Here is a 17,904-nt window from a genome sequence, read left to right on the forward strand (position 1 = left end):
CCCTGGTCCTGGATGCGCATCCATCCACAGCCCAGCCTGCTGTCCTTTGGGATGCTTGCTCTGCTTGCCAGAACCTCCGCTAGGCCTGCTCAGCACACCAATTCGGCAGAAGACTAATCGCCTTTTTGAGGGGTTGTTACTGGGTTAACGCTGTTGATTCCTGTAGAGGCTTTTCAGACTTTGAGATGTAGTGCAAAGTAAGTAGCAGGGAAGTGGAGTCGGGGAATTGAAGTAGCCAGAGGAAGGTAAACACATGGTTTATGACAACAGCACTGTCGGACCAATTTATGCAGTCATCTGTAGAATCAGTCAAAATAACTGGGTATTTTAACAGTGCATTTTGTATAATTTTAAATAATTGAAAATCCTGTGTTTTAACACACAAATTTAAAACAATTTTTGGAATAGATTTTATCATTTCTTAAAATACTATTGTCTTCCTGTCTTTCAGGCTGAAGGTGGCCCATTGTAAGGGTTAATCATCTGTCAAATATTTAATAATCATTTGTTCAGAAAATTTCCTGCATTGTTCATGGTAAGGCTTATATTTGATATTTCACATTTAGTTTGTTATGCTGACACATTTAGAATATTTCTTATACATTTTTTAGTATTGGCATATTCTTTAGCTAGAGGAATGACTTCTACTGCAGTTGGATCATACATTTACTGGGAATTGCAACTTTGCAGAGAAAGTTTCCAGTTTGGGGTAACTGAATCAATAAATATTTGAATAAATTAATATATTGCTACAAAAAAGTATCCTTTATAAATCACTGTGTGTCCTGTACAGTGTATAACCTAGGGAAAGACATACATTTATGTATTCATAATTTTAAAAGAAGTTTAAGAGTAATGCTTTTATAATCTGAAAGTCATATTAAGCAAAAAAATTTATTTGGCAATTCTTTTAGTGTGTAAATGACATCGGCTGTTGGGATTTTATGACTTAGACTACTTAATAAAAATTACAAAACTTTCCCTTGTTATTTTACAGGAGTTTTTCATCAGTATGTCTGAAACCATTAAATATAATGACAACGATCACAAAACTGTGTTCCTGAAAACATTAAATGAACAACGTTTGGAAGGAGAATTTTGTGACATAGCTATCGTGGTTGAAGATGTTAAATTCAGAGCACATAGGTGCGTGCTTGCTGCCTGCAGTACCTACTTCAAAAAGCTTTTCAAAAAACTGGAAGTTGATAGTTCATCGGTAATAGAAATAGATTTTCTTCGTTCTGATATTTTTGAGGAAGTTCTCAATTACATGTATACTGCGAAGATTTCTGTTAAGAAGGAGGATGTAAATTTGATGATGTCTTCAGGCCAGATCCTTGGTATTCGATTTCTGGATAAACTCTGCTCTCAAAAACGTGATGTATCTAGTCCTGAAGAAACCACGCAGTCCAAGAGCAAGTACTGTCTAAAAATAAACCGTCCTATGGGGGAACCCAACGATACCCAAGATGATGAGGTGGAAGAAATTGGTGATCACGATGATAGTCCATCAGATGTGACGGTGGAAGGAACTCCCCCAAGTCAGGAAGATGGAAAATCACCTACCACTACCCTGAGAGTGCAAGAGGCGATTCTGAAAGAGTTGGGAAGTGAAGAGGTTCGAAAAGTAAACTGCTATGGCCAAGAAGTAGAGCCTATGGAAACAACCGAATCAAAAGACTTAGGATCTCAGACCCCTCAGGCTTTGACTTTTAATGATGGCATAAGTGAAGTGAAAGACGAGCAGACACCAGGCTGGACCACAGCAGCCGGGGATATGAAGTTTGAGTATTTGCTTTACGGTCACAGGGAACACATTGTATGTCAGGCTTGTGGTAAGACCTTTTCTGATGAAGCGCGATTGAGGAAACACGAAAAGCTACACACTGCTGATAGACCGTTTGTTTGTGAAATGTGTACAAAGGGCTTTACCACGCAAGCTCATTTGAAAGAGCACTTGAAAATACACACAGGTTACAAGCCTTACAGTTGCGAGGTATGCGGAAAGTCTTTTATTCGTGCACCAGATCTAAAAAAGCATGAAAGAGTTCACAGTAATGAGAGGCCATTTGCATGCCATATGTGTGATAAAGCTTTCAAGCACAAGTCCCACCTCAAAGACCATGAAAGAAGACACCGAGGAGAGAAACCTTTTGTCTGCAGTTCCTGCACTAAGGCATTTGCTAAAGCATCTGATCTAAAAAGGCATGAGAACAATATGCACAGTGAAAGAAAACAAGTTACTACAGCCAATTCTATCCAGAGTGAAACAGAACAGTTACAGGCAGCAGCTATGGCTGCTGAAGCGGAGCAGCAATTAGAAACTATAGCTTGTAGTTAAAAACTAAAGCAGAAACTTTATCAGAAATAATATAAGAAATTAAATTGAACAAAATCTATTGTTGGTATACGTTTAGACTGAGAATTATCTTTTCAAGAAAACATATTTTTAGAGGATTTGAATGCTACATAGGAACACATAGCATTGCTTGGTTAGGTATTTTAAAACATTTCAGAGATGGGTATTCTTAGAATATGAAACAGTTTTGTTGTCATTAGCAGTGTAATGCACTAATACCTGATTTAATTTGAGAATATGATCAAGTTCTCTATAAAACAGGGATCATCACCGGCTGATGTTTTGTTTCATCCAGTATGGAATACTTGCATACGATGTAGACATCGAAATCAGTGAGTTATGTTTTAAAAACACTGAGATCTCAGAAAATAACAACCATGGAAAGGAAATACTTGTTTTTCATAATTTTGAAAGTGTTATACCTACAGTTTTTGAGAAACAGACGTTGATTCCCTAAGCTTTTTAATTCCTCCTTTTTTCACCTGATGTAGGTGCTAGAGGTTGGTACAACAGAGTGTAAGGGGGCACGGTGATCAAAATGAAATTGCTTCTTATTCCATTCCCTCAGATATCCTCTTATTTTAATCAAGGTGGCAAGTTTAATGAAATACTTGCTTTCCTGAAAAAACTGCGTTATTCACAGTGGTCCTCGCTGGCAATGCAGAAGGGTTGTGGCATTCACCAGTCCCTTCTGTGGGCAAACGGGTCTGCCTCGTTTGTTTCTACGTTCACTCTTACGCAGGCCCCTGGAGATGGGAGAGAGCCACAAAGGAAAAAGGGTGCAGCACGGAGAAGGAGATATTTTCCTTACTCGGACCCAGCAGAAATTAGTTAAAGCTAATACAGCCTGAGGCTGTAGTTTTTTCAGTTCACCTAACCTAGCACGGTTAAGGCAAAGGAGTGTTTCTGGCAGCACAGGAGGATTAGCTGCACTGGCGAGTGGCCGGGTGTCACTGCCAGACCTCCGGAGCTGCAGAGCACAGCCATGGGCTATCGCATACCTGCCCGCAGTGTTCAGCCTGGGTTTTGTGTCGTGGCTGGTCACACCAGCTAATAGGTCCTGTTCAAGTTTAAAAACTTCCGCCTTCTGACACACCACCTGTCGGCAAGAGGGAGACTTCAGTGAGTGATTTCAGTCATAATTGATCCAGAATCAGTGTTCACGAATAGTCTGTTACTTAGAGTTGCCTATTTTTTTTTTCAGACAAGCTGGGGCAGATGCTGCTAATTTAACTGTTAACTCACAGAGTCAACAAAATACGTGGTCTTTGGATTGCAGTCTGCTACGTGTAGTCAACAAGAGAAGACACAATAATAGTGGTAATGTAATCCAAAGGGATATTGAGCCTTTATTTTAAATTTGTAAATACTACAACTGTTGTCAAAACTTCATTTGAAGTTGGAATGGGAAAAAAACCGCACTCTTGGGCACGTGGTTGGATAACATTGGTCACTTGCGATACCTATAGCATATGAAAGTGTTAGACCAGTTTCTGGTAAGTTACTGTGTGGTAGATCACATCTTGCTTTTCTAAATAGAAATTGAAAATAGCGTTTTTGGAACTGTTATATGGAACTTTGATTATTGTTTTTTTGTTTGGTTGGGTTTTTTTACAGCTTTATTTTATTCATGTACTCATCAGGTTAAGCAGTTGTCTTAAAATGCCAATAATTGTTTGAAAGCTGGTCTGTAAATAAAACATGAACTTAATATTTTAGCAAATGTAAACTTTGGACCTTTACCAATATATTTTTTTAAAATGTGCTTCATTTTACATTCAGTAATATCAGTTTGTAAACAAACTATACATTTTGTATCTGTGCAACATCAGAGGATGTGTATTCATTGCATTTTATTGGTTCTCTTGAGGAACATGATAAATGACCATTGTTAAAATGTTTTACTGTATATGATCATAGATATAAAGATAGTAGGTCCAAAATGGGATCTACTTTTTTTTTCTAAATATATTAGTCTTGCTATGTTTTCTTATCTAGAATTGTGTTCACTTTTTCTTAGATGATAAAATTGGGGTTGATAAGTCTGTACAAAACAGATCCGTTGTGATAAGAGTTCAAAAGCGTAAAAGATGAAGAAAGTAAATTTTCTCTAGGTCTCCTATGAAGAGTGCAAGAAGTAATGAGCTTAAATTACAGCAGTGAACATTTACATTAGACATTAGGAAAAACTTTTGAAGGGTTGAATAATGAAGTATTAGAACAGAATGCCTGGGGAGGCACTGCAATCTCCACTAGTGGCGATATTCAAGAATCCTAACATCTGTTAGGAATGGTTTAAATATAGTTAATTCTGCCTTGGAGCTGAGGGATAAGCTAAATAACCTCTCCAGAAGAGCCTCATTGGTTTTTTTGGAAAGTAATAAATGAAAATGGAGCTCACTGGGACAGCAGACGCTTGAACGGAAAGACAGAGCTCAAGGCTTACAGTTAGAGAATTGCGCTCTGACATTTGAGCACAAACGGTCAGGCTGTGAATTTGAAATTGTTACAGAAAAGCGGGCTTGCATTGAAAGACACAAAACTGAAAGTGTGATAGCTGTGTTTTACATCAGAGTAAATTCTGCTATGTTAAAGCTTAGAGCTGTAAGAGTTATACAAGGTTACAGCTATAAGGGTTGCATGGTGTTTGCAGGTTTTTAAAACTGGCACAGATTGATATTATACATACTCCTATACAAAAGTGTGCAGAGGCAGGAACAAATGCTATTGTTGCACGTTCCCTGGACAGGCATAAACACCTTACATGAGACTTGGTCTTAACAGTCTGTCATGGGAACAAATTCAGTGTAACCAGTGGAGTTGCTCCCATGTCAAAGGTTTTGAAATGGGCCTCGGCCTCTTGCTAGTTTTTAGCTGCTTAAGAGTCAGAAGGCTGCTGTATGTTCCTGAGAACAACGACTACAATACTGATCAAGAAGGCAAAGACTCAGTTATTTTTGTGAAGTTGAGAATTTTATTGGCAATTTCTACTACCGCTATCTGTTTTGAGGATGTGAACTCACCTTATTTCTTCTTTTTTTGAAAGCCAATAGATAATTTTTTCTGCCCTTCCCAATTGTTTTTATTCAAGACGGGGAGAAGGCCTAGAATACTTAAGCTTAAAGTTTTGGAAAAGGTTTCAGAAAGGCAGTGTGGAGGTAACCTTAGCTGTACATTATTGTTAACGTGTTCTAAATTAATCCTGTTCATTGTGCACATTCTGAGGGGATGTTAGCATATACGTTATGGGGGTCTGTCTGTGAAGTTCAGGTAAACCTGTCTGCATCTTAAGACGCCACTGCTCCCAGCTCTCTCCTGTCTGTGCTGGAAGATGCCATGTACAGAAGCAGGAGTTGTCAGCTCCAAGCCACAGAGGTTTTCCAGCTTGATAAACCATAAGCTACGAGCTGTGTTGATCGAGGAATGGGCAAATTTTTATTTTTGCTTTTACAAGGATGGCAACTTCTTTCAGAGCTTATGAGACAGTGGGTGAGATTCTGTCCAATTAATGGGAATTTTGCTGTTGACTTTATTGGGGCCAGACTAGCCTAATATTCCTAACAAGGTTTCCAACAGCGGGCAAATTAGCTAATTGGTGTGCGTGCAGGAATGACAGAATGCTACAGAAACATAGATGGCTAAAATAACATCAGATATGAATTATTTTTCTCAGAATTAAGTAGCAAGAATATCATGCATGGAATTAGTCCTAAACGTACACTTCTCCGTCTACGGTTTGTGAAATAGGAGTCAGTTACGTCTTTAATATACATAGGATAGCAAAAACTCGGTTACTTTTTTGGCTTATACTGAACGTCTGTCCATGTTACGATGTTAGGTGACTAAGCGGCTTCAGTGGAACTCTCCGTGTATTGGCATTAGGTATATGAACGGGTGTTTGTGTGACCAGAGCTTACATGTATATAATGCAGCAACATGTCACTTGATGTGAAATGAGGTTCTTCTGGTGACCCAAATGGGCCTATATGGTCAACACCAGTTGAGATGCCAAACCAAAGCCTTCTCAGATGCAAAAAGGTCTAAATATTAAGGAAGTATAACCATTTAGTTGAAAGGCTTTGTGTTTTAAAAGGCTAAATAACTTAGAGTGAAAAGAAATATTTGAAATAAGAACTTCGCTGTTTTGTGATCTTAACTGTGTGTTCTTAAAAATAAGGTGATTTTTTTGTAAAGGGAAAAAGGAACAAAGAGAACACATTTTGAACTCTGGTATCTGATTAATTTCTGATCCAAATGGTGTTAGCCATGGGTATGCTGCTGGTTATTTGGCACAACTCAGTTTGGAAACTGCAGAAGTTCAGGAAAGAATACCTTCTAGCCCTTCTCCACTCCCCACCCCCTCTTCTGCACACCCTTCTTATCAATATTTAAACAAATACTAGAAGATGAAGCAATTCACAGTTGAGTACTTCTGTTTTCATTTTTCTGCTCTAACCTTTGAAAAAGGTTTAGGCCTGGAGATCAGAGTTTTAAAGGTTGTTGTGTGAAAGAAAATGCTGACTTAAGTAGCAAGATTTTGAGGAGTTCAGCTTCTATTTCATGTAAGCAGCAGACTACTAAATACTCCTCAAAATCTTGCCATTTAGGTACCCAAACTGGAGTTCTTTTGAAGATCAGGCCCTAATTTTCTAATCTAGAGATTGCGTTTGTGATTCCAGTGAGTAAGGATATTTAAATTAATAGTTGGGTGAGATATAGAATAAAATATCAGATGATACCAGCAAGTCTACCCTGAGCGTAGAGTATATTTTTAGGGACAGATTATCTGTTCTTAAGTCTTTTATCAATTTAGACACCTCTGTCTTACAGAAGAGACAAAGCATTTCTGAAACAAAGTACATCTACCGCTAACAACATCCGACTTTTCCGAATGTAAACATTTACACATCAGTACAGAGTAGGATAATTCTACCTAGAAGGTAAAGACAGACCTAAGGAATTTTGATCTCTTTCAAACAGCTAATCCATAGATCACAGTAGTAGGCCCAATCAGCCAGAAACGTGCATGTTTCATTAAAAATTCCATTACAGCAGCTGGCCTGTCATTTGTCTCCATATAGATCTAAAACAATTATAATAACATTCTTACTCATTTCAGAACAGATGGAGGATTTCCATGAATAGATTTTGTTAAATAGGTGTCATAAGAGTCGAGACATCTCTTCTCAGGAATGATTTTTAAATGTAATACAAGAACTCTGAAATAATAGGATAGCTAAAAATAGTGATTTATACAATATTGATATGTTTTTCAATGTATTTCTCTCCACTGTCCCTTTATATTATTTTTTTTATTTGCAGGCCCTGCTCCTTTGGATATCTACAGAACCCTGAAATTTTATGAACTTCAGCGGTTCCAATATAGACAGAACTAGAGTTATTGTGTTAAGAGCTCTTTAAAATAGAAATGGACTTTTGAAGTCTTACTGTTTTTTAATAATATGTAGCTAAGCATCTAATTTTTTATAGGTAAACTTGAAACACATGTAGACCATATGAATAAAGTTGTTCCCTGTCTGACCTGTTTGGCATATGGATGTCAAAAAGCATGGCCGAAGCAGAACTTTCGGATACCTGTATCCCATATTCCTTCCTGTATATATATATATATATATATTTTTTTTTTTAAGTCTGTAGTTCTTGAAAGAACACAAATTTATAAAATGAGTGGTACTGACAAGAAATTGAAATTCTTACTGAATGGAAATTCCAAATGTATTTTCTTTTAATAATACTGAGCCATTTTGAATAAGTACATAAGACAATAACTACCTATTACATATTATGCATATAAATAGGTTTAAAGCTGTATTTTAATGCAGAAGTAAAAGAAATTAATGGAAATAATGCATTGATTATAGTTTGTCTTTATGGAATCATAAAATCATGAGAATTATGAAAATTGATAATTTCAACTTTTTTCCACCAAAACATCAAAGCACTGTTCTGTTTTAGAACAGTGTATTTTCTGATGCAAAACCATTCTGTTAAAAACAATAACACCAACAACAACAACAAAACATACCCCACAGTTCTTGCATTTGTAGTTTTCTGACCTCCCCCCGATGACCTATTTATACTTTTAATATGAGTAATCTGCATCTGCAAGCAACTTAGCTGCGGGAAAGCTCAATCTTTAGAATATTTTTAAAGACAAAAATATTCTAGGTTTTCATTCTTTGCTAATAAAGACCCATTTTTTTCAGGGTCGAGGGTACCGCAAGCAGTGCTTGCAGGAACAAACCACTGTCGTGGCATTGCAGATTGCTCAGACAAGAGGATGTAGAATGGTAGAACTCCACTCCGAGATCAAAAACTCATTTCTTTCTACTCTCGAAATTGGAAATGGTACTGACACAAGGTACTGTGTAACTTCAGGCAGGAGTTCCTCTTCAAGGGAAGCTATCAGTTATCTGCGGATGATTTATGGCTGTTTTTTACTCGTCATCAGCATAACTGGGGTTTATAGAGTAGAGTTTTCAGGACTATGTCTTTAAAGATATTATTTCGTTCTATTTTGCATACTGTCAAAGCTTTTTTACATGTTTCTGTTGTGTTTAAGGTTGCATGGGCAAAGTTAGGGAGAAGAGTTGGAGTAAAAGCAAGAACATACTGTGAAAAATGTTCTAAAAATTGCATTTATTAAACTAACACAAATTACATGCAAATTTTTTTTTAATGTATTTAGGGTACATTATATTTAAGAACATGTTTTCACTTGCTTAAGAAGTCAGTGGCCTCAGGTGATAATTTGTTGATTTGTTTTCATTACCTTAACATCCAACATACAGAATCAGCGTATAGATTTATTTTTCCTGGGTGTGAAAGCCCTGAAGTATCTGTTCATACAGCTCTATTACACAAGAAATATCTAGTTATACTGACTGTGTACATCTAAGCAGCATTTAACCCTTTTTTCTTTACACTAGGGGATCCATCTTCTTTATATCCCAAATAAGCCCATTATCATTCCCCCATTTCCTGTTACAAAATAACTGAAGTTTTCATGAGATCTGCTTAGGACATTAAGGAATGTTTTCTCAGATGGCAATAGGATTTGGTTGGATTACTTTGCAAAGATGTAAAGTGAATGGAAAGTTGCTGCTTCTGTGTGGAAAGAGTTTACAATGCAGTGTTTCTCTATGTTTATTTCACAACTTAAGCATTTTTTTTTAATTTGTTTCTGTTCTGCTATAAAGCTTGTAGGATTTGATTGGATTACTTTGCAAAGATGTAAAGTTAATAGAAAGTTGCTGCTTCTGTGTAGAAAGAGTTTACAATGCAATGTTTCTCTATGTTTATTTCAAAACTTAAGCATTTTTTTTTTTAATTTGTTTCTGTTCTGCTATAAAGCTTGTTTTTTGAGAATACAGTCTTCTAAAGGCATAGCAAAGTAGACTTTGTATGGTAAAGCTTAATTCTGCTGGAAGGGTGAGTCTTGTTCCACAAAGGTGCCTGGTGAACTTCCTGTGTCAATGCAAGGTAAGTGATGAAGGTTTCTCCGCTCCTTTCCTGCTCACAAAGGTGCCTGGTGAACTTCTGTGTCAATGCAAGGTAAGTGATGAAGGTACTCAGGCAGGAGCAGGGATGAGCGTAAACAGGGAAAAGGAAGGAGCAGGACCTTCTCATTTCATCTGTGGTGAAATGAGTGACAGCTCACTCTGTCTTATATAGTCACCCCCTTAAAGTTTGTCTTGTCTGGACAAATCTCATTCCTAAGTTATGTTCTTTTATTCTTGTTGAATTCTTTCTTTTTGAAGACACTTCAGGGTGGAGAGGTTCAAGTGAAGCTGAAAAGAATTTCACCTATTTCTCTGTGTAGAATTTACTACGCATGGAGCTATGGTAGAGCTAATACCTTGATTACTAGTTAATATGCTGGATAGTATGTGCTATTTTGTTACCAAACTAATGGCTGTCGGCTTTGATCCAAAGATGATCTGTTCTCAGTGTTCTTAGAACACAGGAACAGGCTTAGCACTCTTTTTAACTCAAACCTATTTGTCTATCCTAGGTGATAACAAAAAGAGAGAAGTAATGCACCAAGGCAGTAGGCTTCATGTCCAAGGCACGGCTAAATCATGAGATGTTTCCCTGTTTGCAAGTTAAGGGAAAAGCTAAACAAGGTCAAGGCATCAGATCCATGGTGATTTAAGACAACCAAAGTTGTGGTTGCTGCAATTTATTGTTGTTGTTTTGCCTGCAGTAGCACTCATGCAACGTCTCAGTGAACCACTTCATGGAGAGCCAAAGCGCCTGAAAACTAATAACGGTTTTGAGGCATTTTTTTCTTAACCTTCGTAGCAGCCCCACGTGATTGCCTCAGTGCTAGGGTCAGTGGAAGAGCAGCCCCAATTTAGATCGACTTTGGCTATTGTGGAACTGCAGCTTTCTGTTTCGCCTGCTGTAGTAAAACTGCAAATTGTTGCTAAAAGAGGTAATCCCGTTCTCTCCTTTCCTCTCTTGCCGTTACCTTTTGCACCCGTTTCCTCTGTATTGTTTGCCTCAGATTTAATGGCTTTTGTGGCTTTAGGATAAGCCAGTCGAGTGAGCGTCTATAACAAAGCAATTCAGTGCTTCAGTGAGTTAGTTTTAGGTTGACCTACCTTGTCGAACCAATCCATTAGATTTGATCCAAGGTAAGTGGCAGGAGCACGTAGCTAGAGTTAGGAGAACGAATGGAGCAGGACTTGCCCAACTTTGGCATCACATTAAATATAAGGTGATGAAACACAGCACTTGTTGCAAAGTGTTTGTGAGAAGCAGCCAGGCAACAGGAAGGACCAGACATAACTCCTTTGCAACAACCACTGGCTGCAGGCTTTTGAAGAGGGAGATATCTGTGCTTCATTTCTGCTTTTTCAGGAGAACAGAATTTGGGGTTTGAAGTTGTGGGGGGTTTTCTTTTCTCTCTTTTTTATTATTTAAATTAATCTGACCCTGTTTGCCTCTCATCCAACAATCCTACAAAGCCTTGAATTGTGACAAATTGCTCAGGTTAAGGAGAAAAGAATAGTTATAAAGGACAATAGACATTTAATTCACTGAAGGACAAAACTGGAACCCCAAAAGGATGAAAAATTATATTTTTGCCGCATAGGTCAATGTTTACAAGTATTAGAAGTAGATAATATTCACTTCATGCTTATTTAGGTCTATTTTAGATCACTTACTGTGTAAAAATCATCAAACAATCTTTTTAGTTATTGCAAATAATATAAATCCAAAGTATAGGGATAGATTCTGTATTTCATTAGGTGATGTCAGCTAGACTGATTTCATGTTAATGTTTTTTTCTGCCTTTCTAGTTTGGGCTTCTGTGGTAAGTTTTTAGGATGATTGATTTTGATTTCTTTCCAGGTATAAATATGAATCCATTTGAAGGCCTGAATATAAAAATTGTAGGTACTTTTACACTTCCATTTGGTACTTCAGATTAAGGAGTTTTCAATGTAGTTCTTAATTTGTGTAGCTGGGGCTGCGGAAGGCATTCTTTGTCGAGAGTTGCCTTCTTTCAGTGAAAAGTTATTCCCTGGAAATGAGTTCTGTTCTCTGATATGTCTCATAGTTTTCTGTGCTTTACTTTTAACAAGATTTTTTTTTTCCCATCTGAAGTAACAACATTTGAGTATTTTCTTTTTACAAAATACCTTATTTTATATTTCAGCTTTTTTTTTTTTTTTTTTTTTTTTTTCAAAGTTAAGTTGAGTAAAGTGGGGGAGACTTTCCAGTAAGATTTATAACAATCATGGCCAATATATTCTTGTTCTTAAAGTGTAAAATAGAGCTTAAACCAGGATTTTGAGACAAACTTTTTAATGCTGGTGTAAGGTTTCAATCTTTAAATTTTCAGCACTGTACATGAAACCTTATACTCCTGAAAAGCAGTAAGATCTCACTGAATGCTTCTATTGGAGAGATTTGATTTTTTTAAAAAATAAGTATATTCTAACTTTGTTTCTGGAATTCTTGATCTTAAATAAGGCAAAAAGTTTAATCTGTCTGCTTGGCAAGAAGGAAGGAGAAGCTATACCCTTGCTTTTGTATTTCAGATGAGTTAGAGGTCTGAAGATAACTGGGCTTGTTTACTGGACTAACAGTTATGTACAGCTATACACATAGTAACAGTTAAAACCTACAGTTTTTAAAGTGCATGACAGGCAAGTTTACTTATGCTAGAGTTTTGCCATTCAGTCTGCAAAAAAACTGAAATACATCAGAAATTCTTACCTGAAAATGTCATGGCTGCCATCATAAATAGAGGTATGTTAGACAGAAATGTTTTAATTCAAATTAACAATTACCCATTTTAAGAGAGTTAGTAAATGTTTTCAATATGAAACATAGGTTTAATTTTCCACTTAAGTAATTATTTTTTCTTTTATCCAGTTGTACGACTTTCTCATAGATCTCTCATTGTTCCAAGGACGGATTAAAATGATGAAATCCCCATCCTTTTGACTCTGCAGGACAAGTTAGGAAACCACATTGCGTATTTACTGTTTGTATTTTATATTGGTGTAATTCAGTATAGTTTCCCATTCTCAGTTCTTGAACAATCTAAGCTGTTTAGTAGCATGTTAAAATGGTGATTTTGATATTTACATTTTACATATCTTTGTTCTCTTCTTTGAGCGTTAAATTAAGCATGTAGTTTAATATTTAGGTTGTTTACATTTATCAAAATGTTGTATCTGAATTTATTGAGGACTTTAATGAAATCGTATTTTCTTGCAAGCTTGGAAATTTCTTCATTTATTTTAAAGCTGACTTTTCTTCTCCTTAGCTCACTGGCTAGCACTTTTGCCATGGGTCATAAACGCTTCTTTGCTTCTCTCCCTTTAAGTTCTTTGAAGACTTGAGCATATGCTAATTTTCTGACTTGTGTCAAGTTACACCAATAAGCTGTGGTATGATCAGGGTCTTAAAACACTTTTTATGGAAAAGAGGAAGACACATGCCAAAATATTCATTTTTAGTCTAACAAATATGTTGTCATGCTGGTAGAACAGAAAAGGTTTGAAGATGAGAATTTTACTTGTGGCAGACTCCCAACCTATCCTATGAGTCTTTAGCATGGTGCCGAATGGTATGGCCTTGTCCATGTCATGGGTCGATGGTTGTATGTGAGGGCCTTTAAAGTCTCTTCCGATGTTTCACAGTGCCTCTGCTAGATCCAGAGTCATTAGCCAAGGACTTGACTGGACTGAATTCCTTGCTGTATAAAAGAATTCCTGTGTGATCTAAAGGCTCTGAATTTTGGACTGTGACTCATTCATCTGTCTCAGTGAAGGGACTGGCTGTCTACAGAGGTGTGGCAGGTGGGAGCAGCAATCACTTTGGCTCCACTGATTTTTGCACAGTTGTATATGTAGTAATGTTTTAAGTGAATCGTTCAGTCTTGTATTTAGACCTCCTAAATTTATCTAGGTCTTTGTTTCTTATTGGTTGGGTTTTGCTTTGGGTTCGGCTTCTCTGTAATTTTGACTCCCATCTATAACATAAAGATACCAGTTTACTTCTTATGGGACTGTTGGAAGAGAATCATTAATGAGTGTGAGGCAATTGGATATTGTGAGGGCGGCGATGTAATCAGCTGGAGAGATTCCCTAGATGGAAGTGGGGCTTTTGGTATCTCTTTACATGCTGTGAGAAATCCTGGGGTGGCCTCATCTTTGTGATATTTAAAAAACCAAGCCAAAAAAACCCAAAATTGTACAGCTGTTTCTCCTAGACTCTATCTAAAATTTATCCATGTTCGTAAATCTCAGCCTTGGACTACTATGCAGTTTATCAGATTAATTAAGAAAAATGAATAGACTAATGTATTGAAACTCTGAAGGCCACATTTATTTTTAATCTAATGGTATTCACTTTTTCCTGTCTCTGGAAACGTTGCATGTTCTTGCTGCTGGCTTTCAAGGTCTCATGTCTTTGGCTGCTGAAAATCTGTGCATTGCTGGTCTTCTGGAGTACTCATGGAAAGGTAACTGGCTTTACATTTACTTCCTTTTTCAGGAGAATGGTACGTCTACCAGTTTGGATTTTTCTCTTTTCCCTTCTGTGTTTATTGCCTACATCTCTCTGTTAGGGGTATATTAATCACAGAGGCATTAATTGTTCTAGTCTAAATCTAGGACACTGTATATTGATATTGATTGAATACGATCCTTGCTATACAAATTGCCGTTTGACACTTCAAATATTCATCTAAATAACTTTCGATATTTCTTGCTGACACTCAGTCACAATTATTTCCTCTGAACAGTTTCCTTGCAGTTTCGGATGTAATGTATTGCATCTTGGCTAGTAAAGATTTTTATTGTTAAGCTTAACCGTAAGATAGTCAGTGACTGTAATTGCTTTTTGAAGGCCGTTATGATAGAACCCAGTTTAGCAAAAGACATCAAGTACTTCAAGCAGTTTTCTGATCATATTAATCTTCCCTCCCAAAGAGCTAGGTTGAATTATTAATGTTGACGTGTGTGAGGGGAAAAAAAAAATGGCTCAGAGCTAGTTTATTCTCAAAGCTGGGGAGAAAGCTTTTTATAAAATATAAAATTAGCATTTGATAGAGACAAAACGAAATCTTCCTGATTACCTCTTTTTATCTATGTATTATTTTATTATAAAATGTTTTCATTTATGTTTAGGTGATTACTTCCACATGATTCTTCCAGAAACACTCAGATGCCTACCTGTAAAGTGTTAGCCGTACATTCTTGTTAACAAAACATTGAAACATTGAACATCTTCAGATAAAAATGGCTTCTTCCTTAAAACATGTTTACTAAGCTTCTGAATCTATGTGACCAAATAATTTGTTTTCAGCTCCATTAGAATAAAGGGTTTACATCAGATGTGAAACCGCAGAATTATAAATAGCAATGGATGATTTAAAGTGACATCAGTCAACTTGATTTTTGTAACTGTCTAAAAATGTTAAAGTTAACTGTTAAAAATGTTGAAGTTCTTAACAAAGTACCCTCTAAGTAAGTCAAGACTTCTTCAAAAAAATCTTTGAAGGTATATACTCAAGGATTTTTAAGTCTCCTAATGTTACACAGAAACTAGTAATTCCTCACTCAGACAGTAGGAACTTAAATGATACACGAGGCGGGGACTGTATAATTACTGATAAAAAATGTATATAGATGTTTTTGTAAGTGCTTTCATATTTTCTATTTCATACAAGCTGATGGTACATCTTTAAATGAACGAGGCCATGTATTGTATTTTAATGATATAACCTCATTTTTACCACTGTGCTTCGTTCCCAAGGGCTTTCTTTGAATAACTGGGCATAACTGATGTTGTTTTCCACTGATCTGAAGTTGAATGAGAATAGTTATTAGTGCACTGTTTGTTTTGGTTGTTGTACTGCATTAACTGCACATTTTTTTGAGGTGACAATTCACTACAGAACTCTGTCCTGTGCAATTATTTCAGTGATCTTTGTGCACTTGAAATTGCGACCAAATCTGAAGTTCAAAAATTAATTAAATGAAAAAAAGAAGCCCAAGATGCTTTTTGATAACATTTTTTTCCTCTGTCAGAAAACATTAATTGCTGGTAACTTTTAATTTGAGCAAGAAAGCTAAAGACTCTGAAATAAAATGTGCCTGTTTTGGGTAATTTATTAGATTAAATACAGATAGCAGTTAAAGAAAGATGTGTGTAGAACATTATAGTTAGTGACCTGTATTCTTTCACCAAAATGGTATGGGTTCTGTTACCAAGTCAAAGATACTCACGTAGAATTTTACGGTTACTTACAGACCTTCAAATCACTGAGTCATATTTACTGTTTTGAAAATCTTGTAACAAGCTGCTCCACCATCTCGAAACCCACTCCCTTAGAAACATACATCTAATTTCTTTTGAGGATGTACGTAATAGAAATATATCCAATACGTTTTTGGGTTGGGTTTTTTTTTTTGGAGAAAAGTGAATTAGTATTTTTTACTTTTCATGATGGCTGAATCTCCATTGAACACATGAATCAAGTATGTAGGGGCCACATAACATATGCATCATAAAAAATACCAGTGCAAGTTTTCCTGCAGTCTTTCCAAAATATCTATCAGTCCTTATTTTCTAAAGATTATAGGGGAGCCTTGATCTCTCTCTTACATGCTGAATATTGCTGATTGTAATCTTTTCTGTATTTTATGTGGGATACTTGTACTAGAAATTATTTTAATTCGGTTTGTAGGTATCCTGTTAGTTCTCAGACATAAGGTGGATGAGAATGACCATAAAGGAAAAAAGGATAAATTAAAGGTTTTTGAAGTAACATTCTTAGAGGGAACCCCGTTTCTGAGCAGTCAGAGGTATAATGGCTAGGTTAGTTAATTCAGTTGCCATCTGAGAGAAGTGAAATTGAATCTCTGAAATATAAGACAGGAGACAAACAAATGGCAATAAAGCTGCTGAAATTCCTAAGGGGAAGATCTTGTGATAAAAGGAATATCCAGAAATCAGATAATAGAAATGGTATGTGATGATGAATCTGGAAGGCATTCCCAAGGAGAAATTATCTTATATAGTGTTCCAAAAAAACAGAAAAAACTGTCACCGGATGATTAGTTTGACTTTGACAGTGATGCCATTCTTGAGTTCTTACTGAAGTATATAGGCAGAATTATTTAAGCAGGTCAGTGCTTTTCTGTATCCGTACTTTAAGAATAAGCCCTTATTTGGAGACTTAAAATATTCCAGATTTAACTGGAGAATTCTGTGTGTATAAAATGCTTGCGATGAAAAGAATGAAATAGGCTTGTAGGAATAGCTGTAGGTTATGAACACGTGATTGGAAAATGCATTGCATATTGCAAAAATTTACATGCAATCATGCATGCTATTTTTCTTTTTAATCTACTTTCTCTAATTTGCACTGATTAATCAATATTTTTCAAAATACCTCCTGCAGGCATAGGCTTAAACAGGACAGTTAGTTTCTCTAAATTGTGTTCCACCCGGCTGTTGTCTTTCTCTAATTTGCACTGATTAATCAATATTTTTCAAAATACCTCCTGCAGGCATAGGCTTAAACAGGACAGTTAGTTTCTCTAAATTGTGTTCCACCCGGCTGTTGTGCTTCTCACTTCTGTTGTAGAAGTTCAGAGCCCACAGGAACCCTGAGCACGGGTTCTAGAAATAAAAGCAAATTAAATGTGAAATCTAAAAGTTGGTGGAAAATTTTAAGTTTTGTTTTTTCTCTGTGCTTACCCTCCTCGTCTTTATTTTATTACTTATTCATTAATATATTTACCTTTTGGCCTTGATGTCATGTTGTGCTTCTCACTTCTGTTGTAGAAGTTCAGAGCCCACAGGAACCCTGAGCACGGGTTCTAGAAATAAAAGCAAATTAAATGTGAAATCTAAAAGTTGGTGGAAAATTTTAAGTTTTGTTTTTTCTCTGTGCTTACCCTCCTCGTCTTTATTTTATTACTTATTCATTAATATATTTACCTTTTGGCCTTGATGTCATCTGTTATATGCTGAAACATTCATGTTCCCTC

At 36.3% G+C, this 17,904-nt stretch overlaps 1 protein-coding gene across 1 annotated transcript; it reads left to right on the forward strand.

The window, feature by feature from the left end:
- Positions 1–461: 461 nt before the first annotated feature.
- On the forward strand, positions 462–2,349 carry ZBTB14 (zinc finger and BTB domain containing 14). Its single transcript, XM_009284110.2, has 2 exons — positions 462–535; positions 998–2,349. Exons 1-2 carry the CDS (start codon positions 533–535, stop codon positions 2,339–2,341), a joined length of 1,347 nt encoding a protein of 448 aa, XP_009282385.1. The 5' UTR covers positions 462–532; the 3' UTR covers positions 2,342–2,349.
- The last annotated feature ends 15,555 nt before the right edge of the window (positions 2,350–17,904 follow it).

Source organism: Aptenodytes forsteri, unplaced genomic scaffold, assembly GCF_000699145.1.
Source record: "Aptenodytes forsteri isolate BGI_AS27 unplaced genomic scaffold, ASM69914v1 Scaffold229, whole genome shotgun sequence".
Lineage (NCBI taxonomy): Eukaryota > Metazoa > Chordata > Aves > Sphenisciformes > Spheniscidae > Aptenodytes > Aptenodytes forsteri.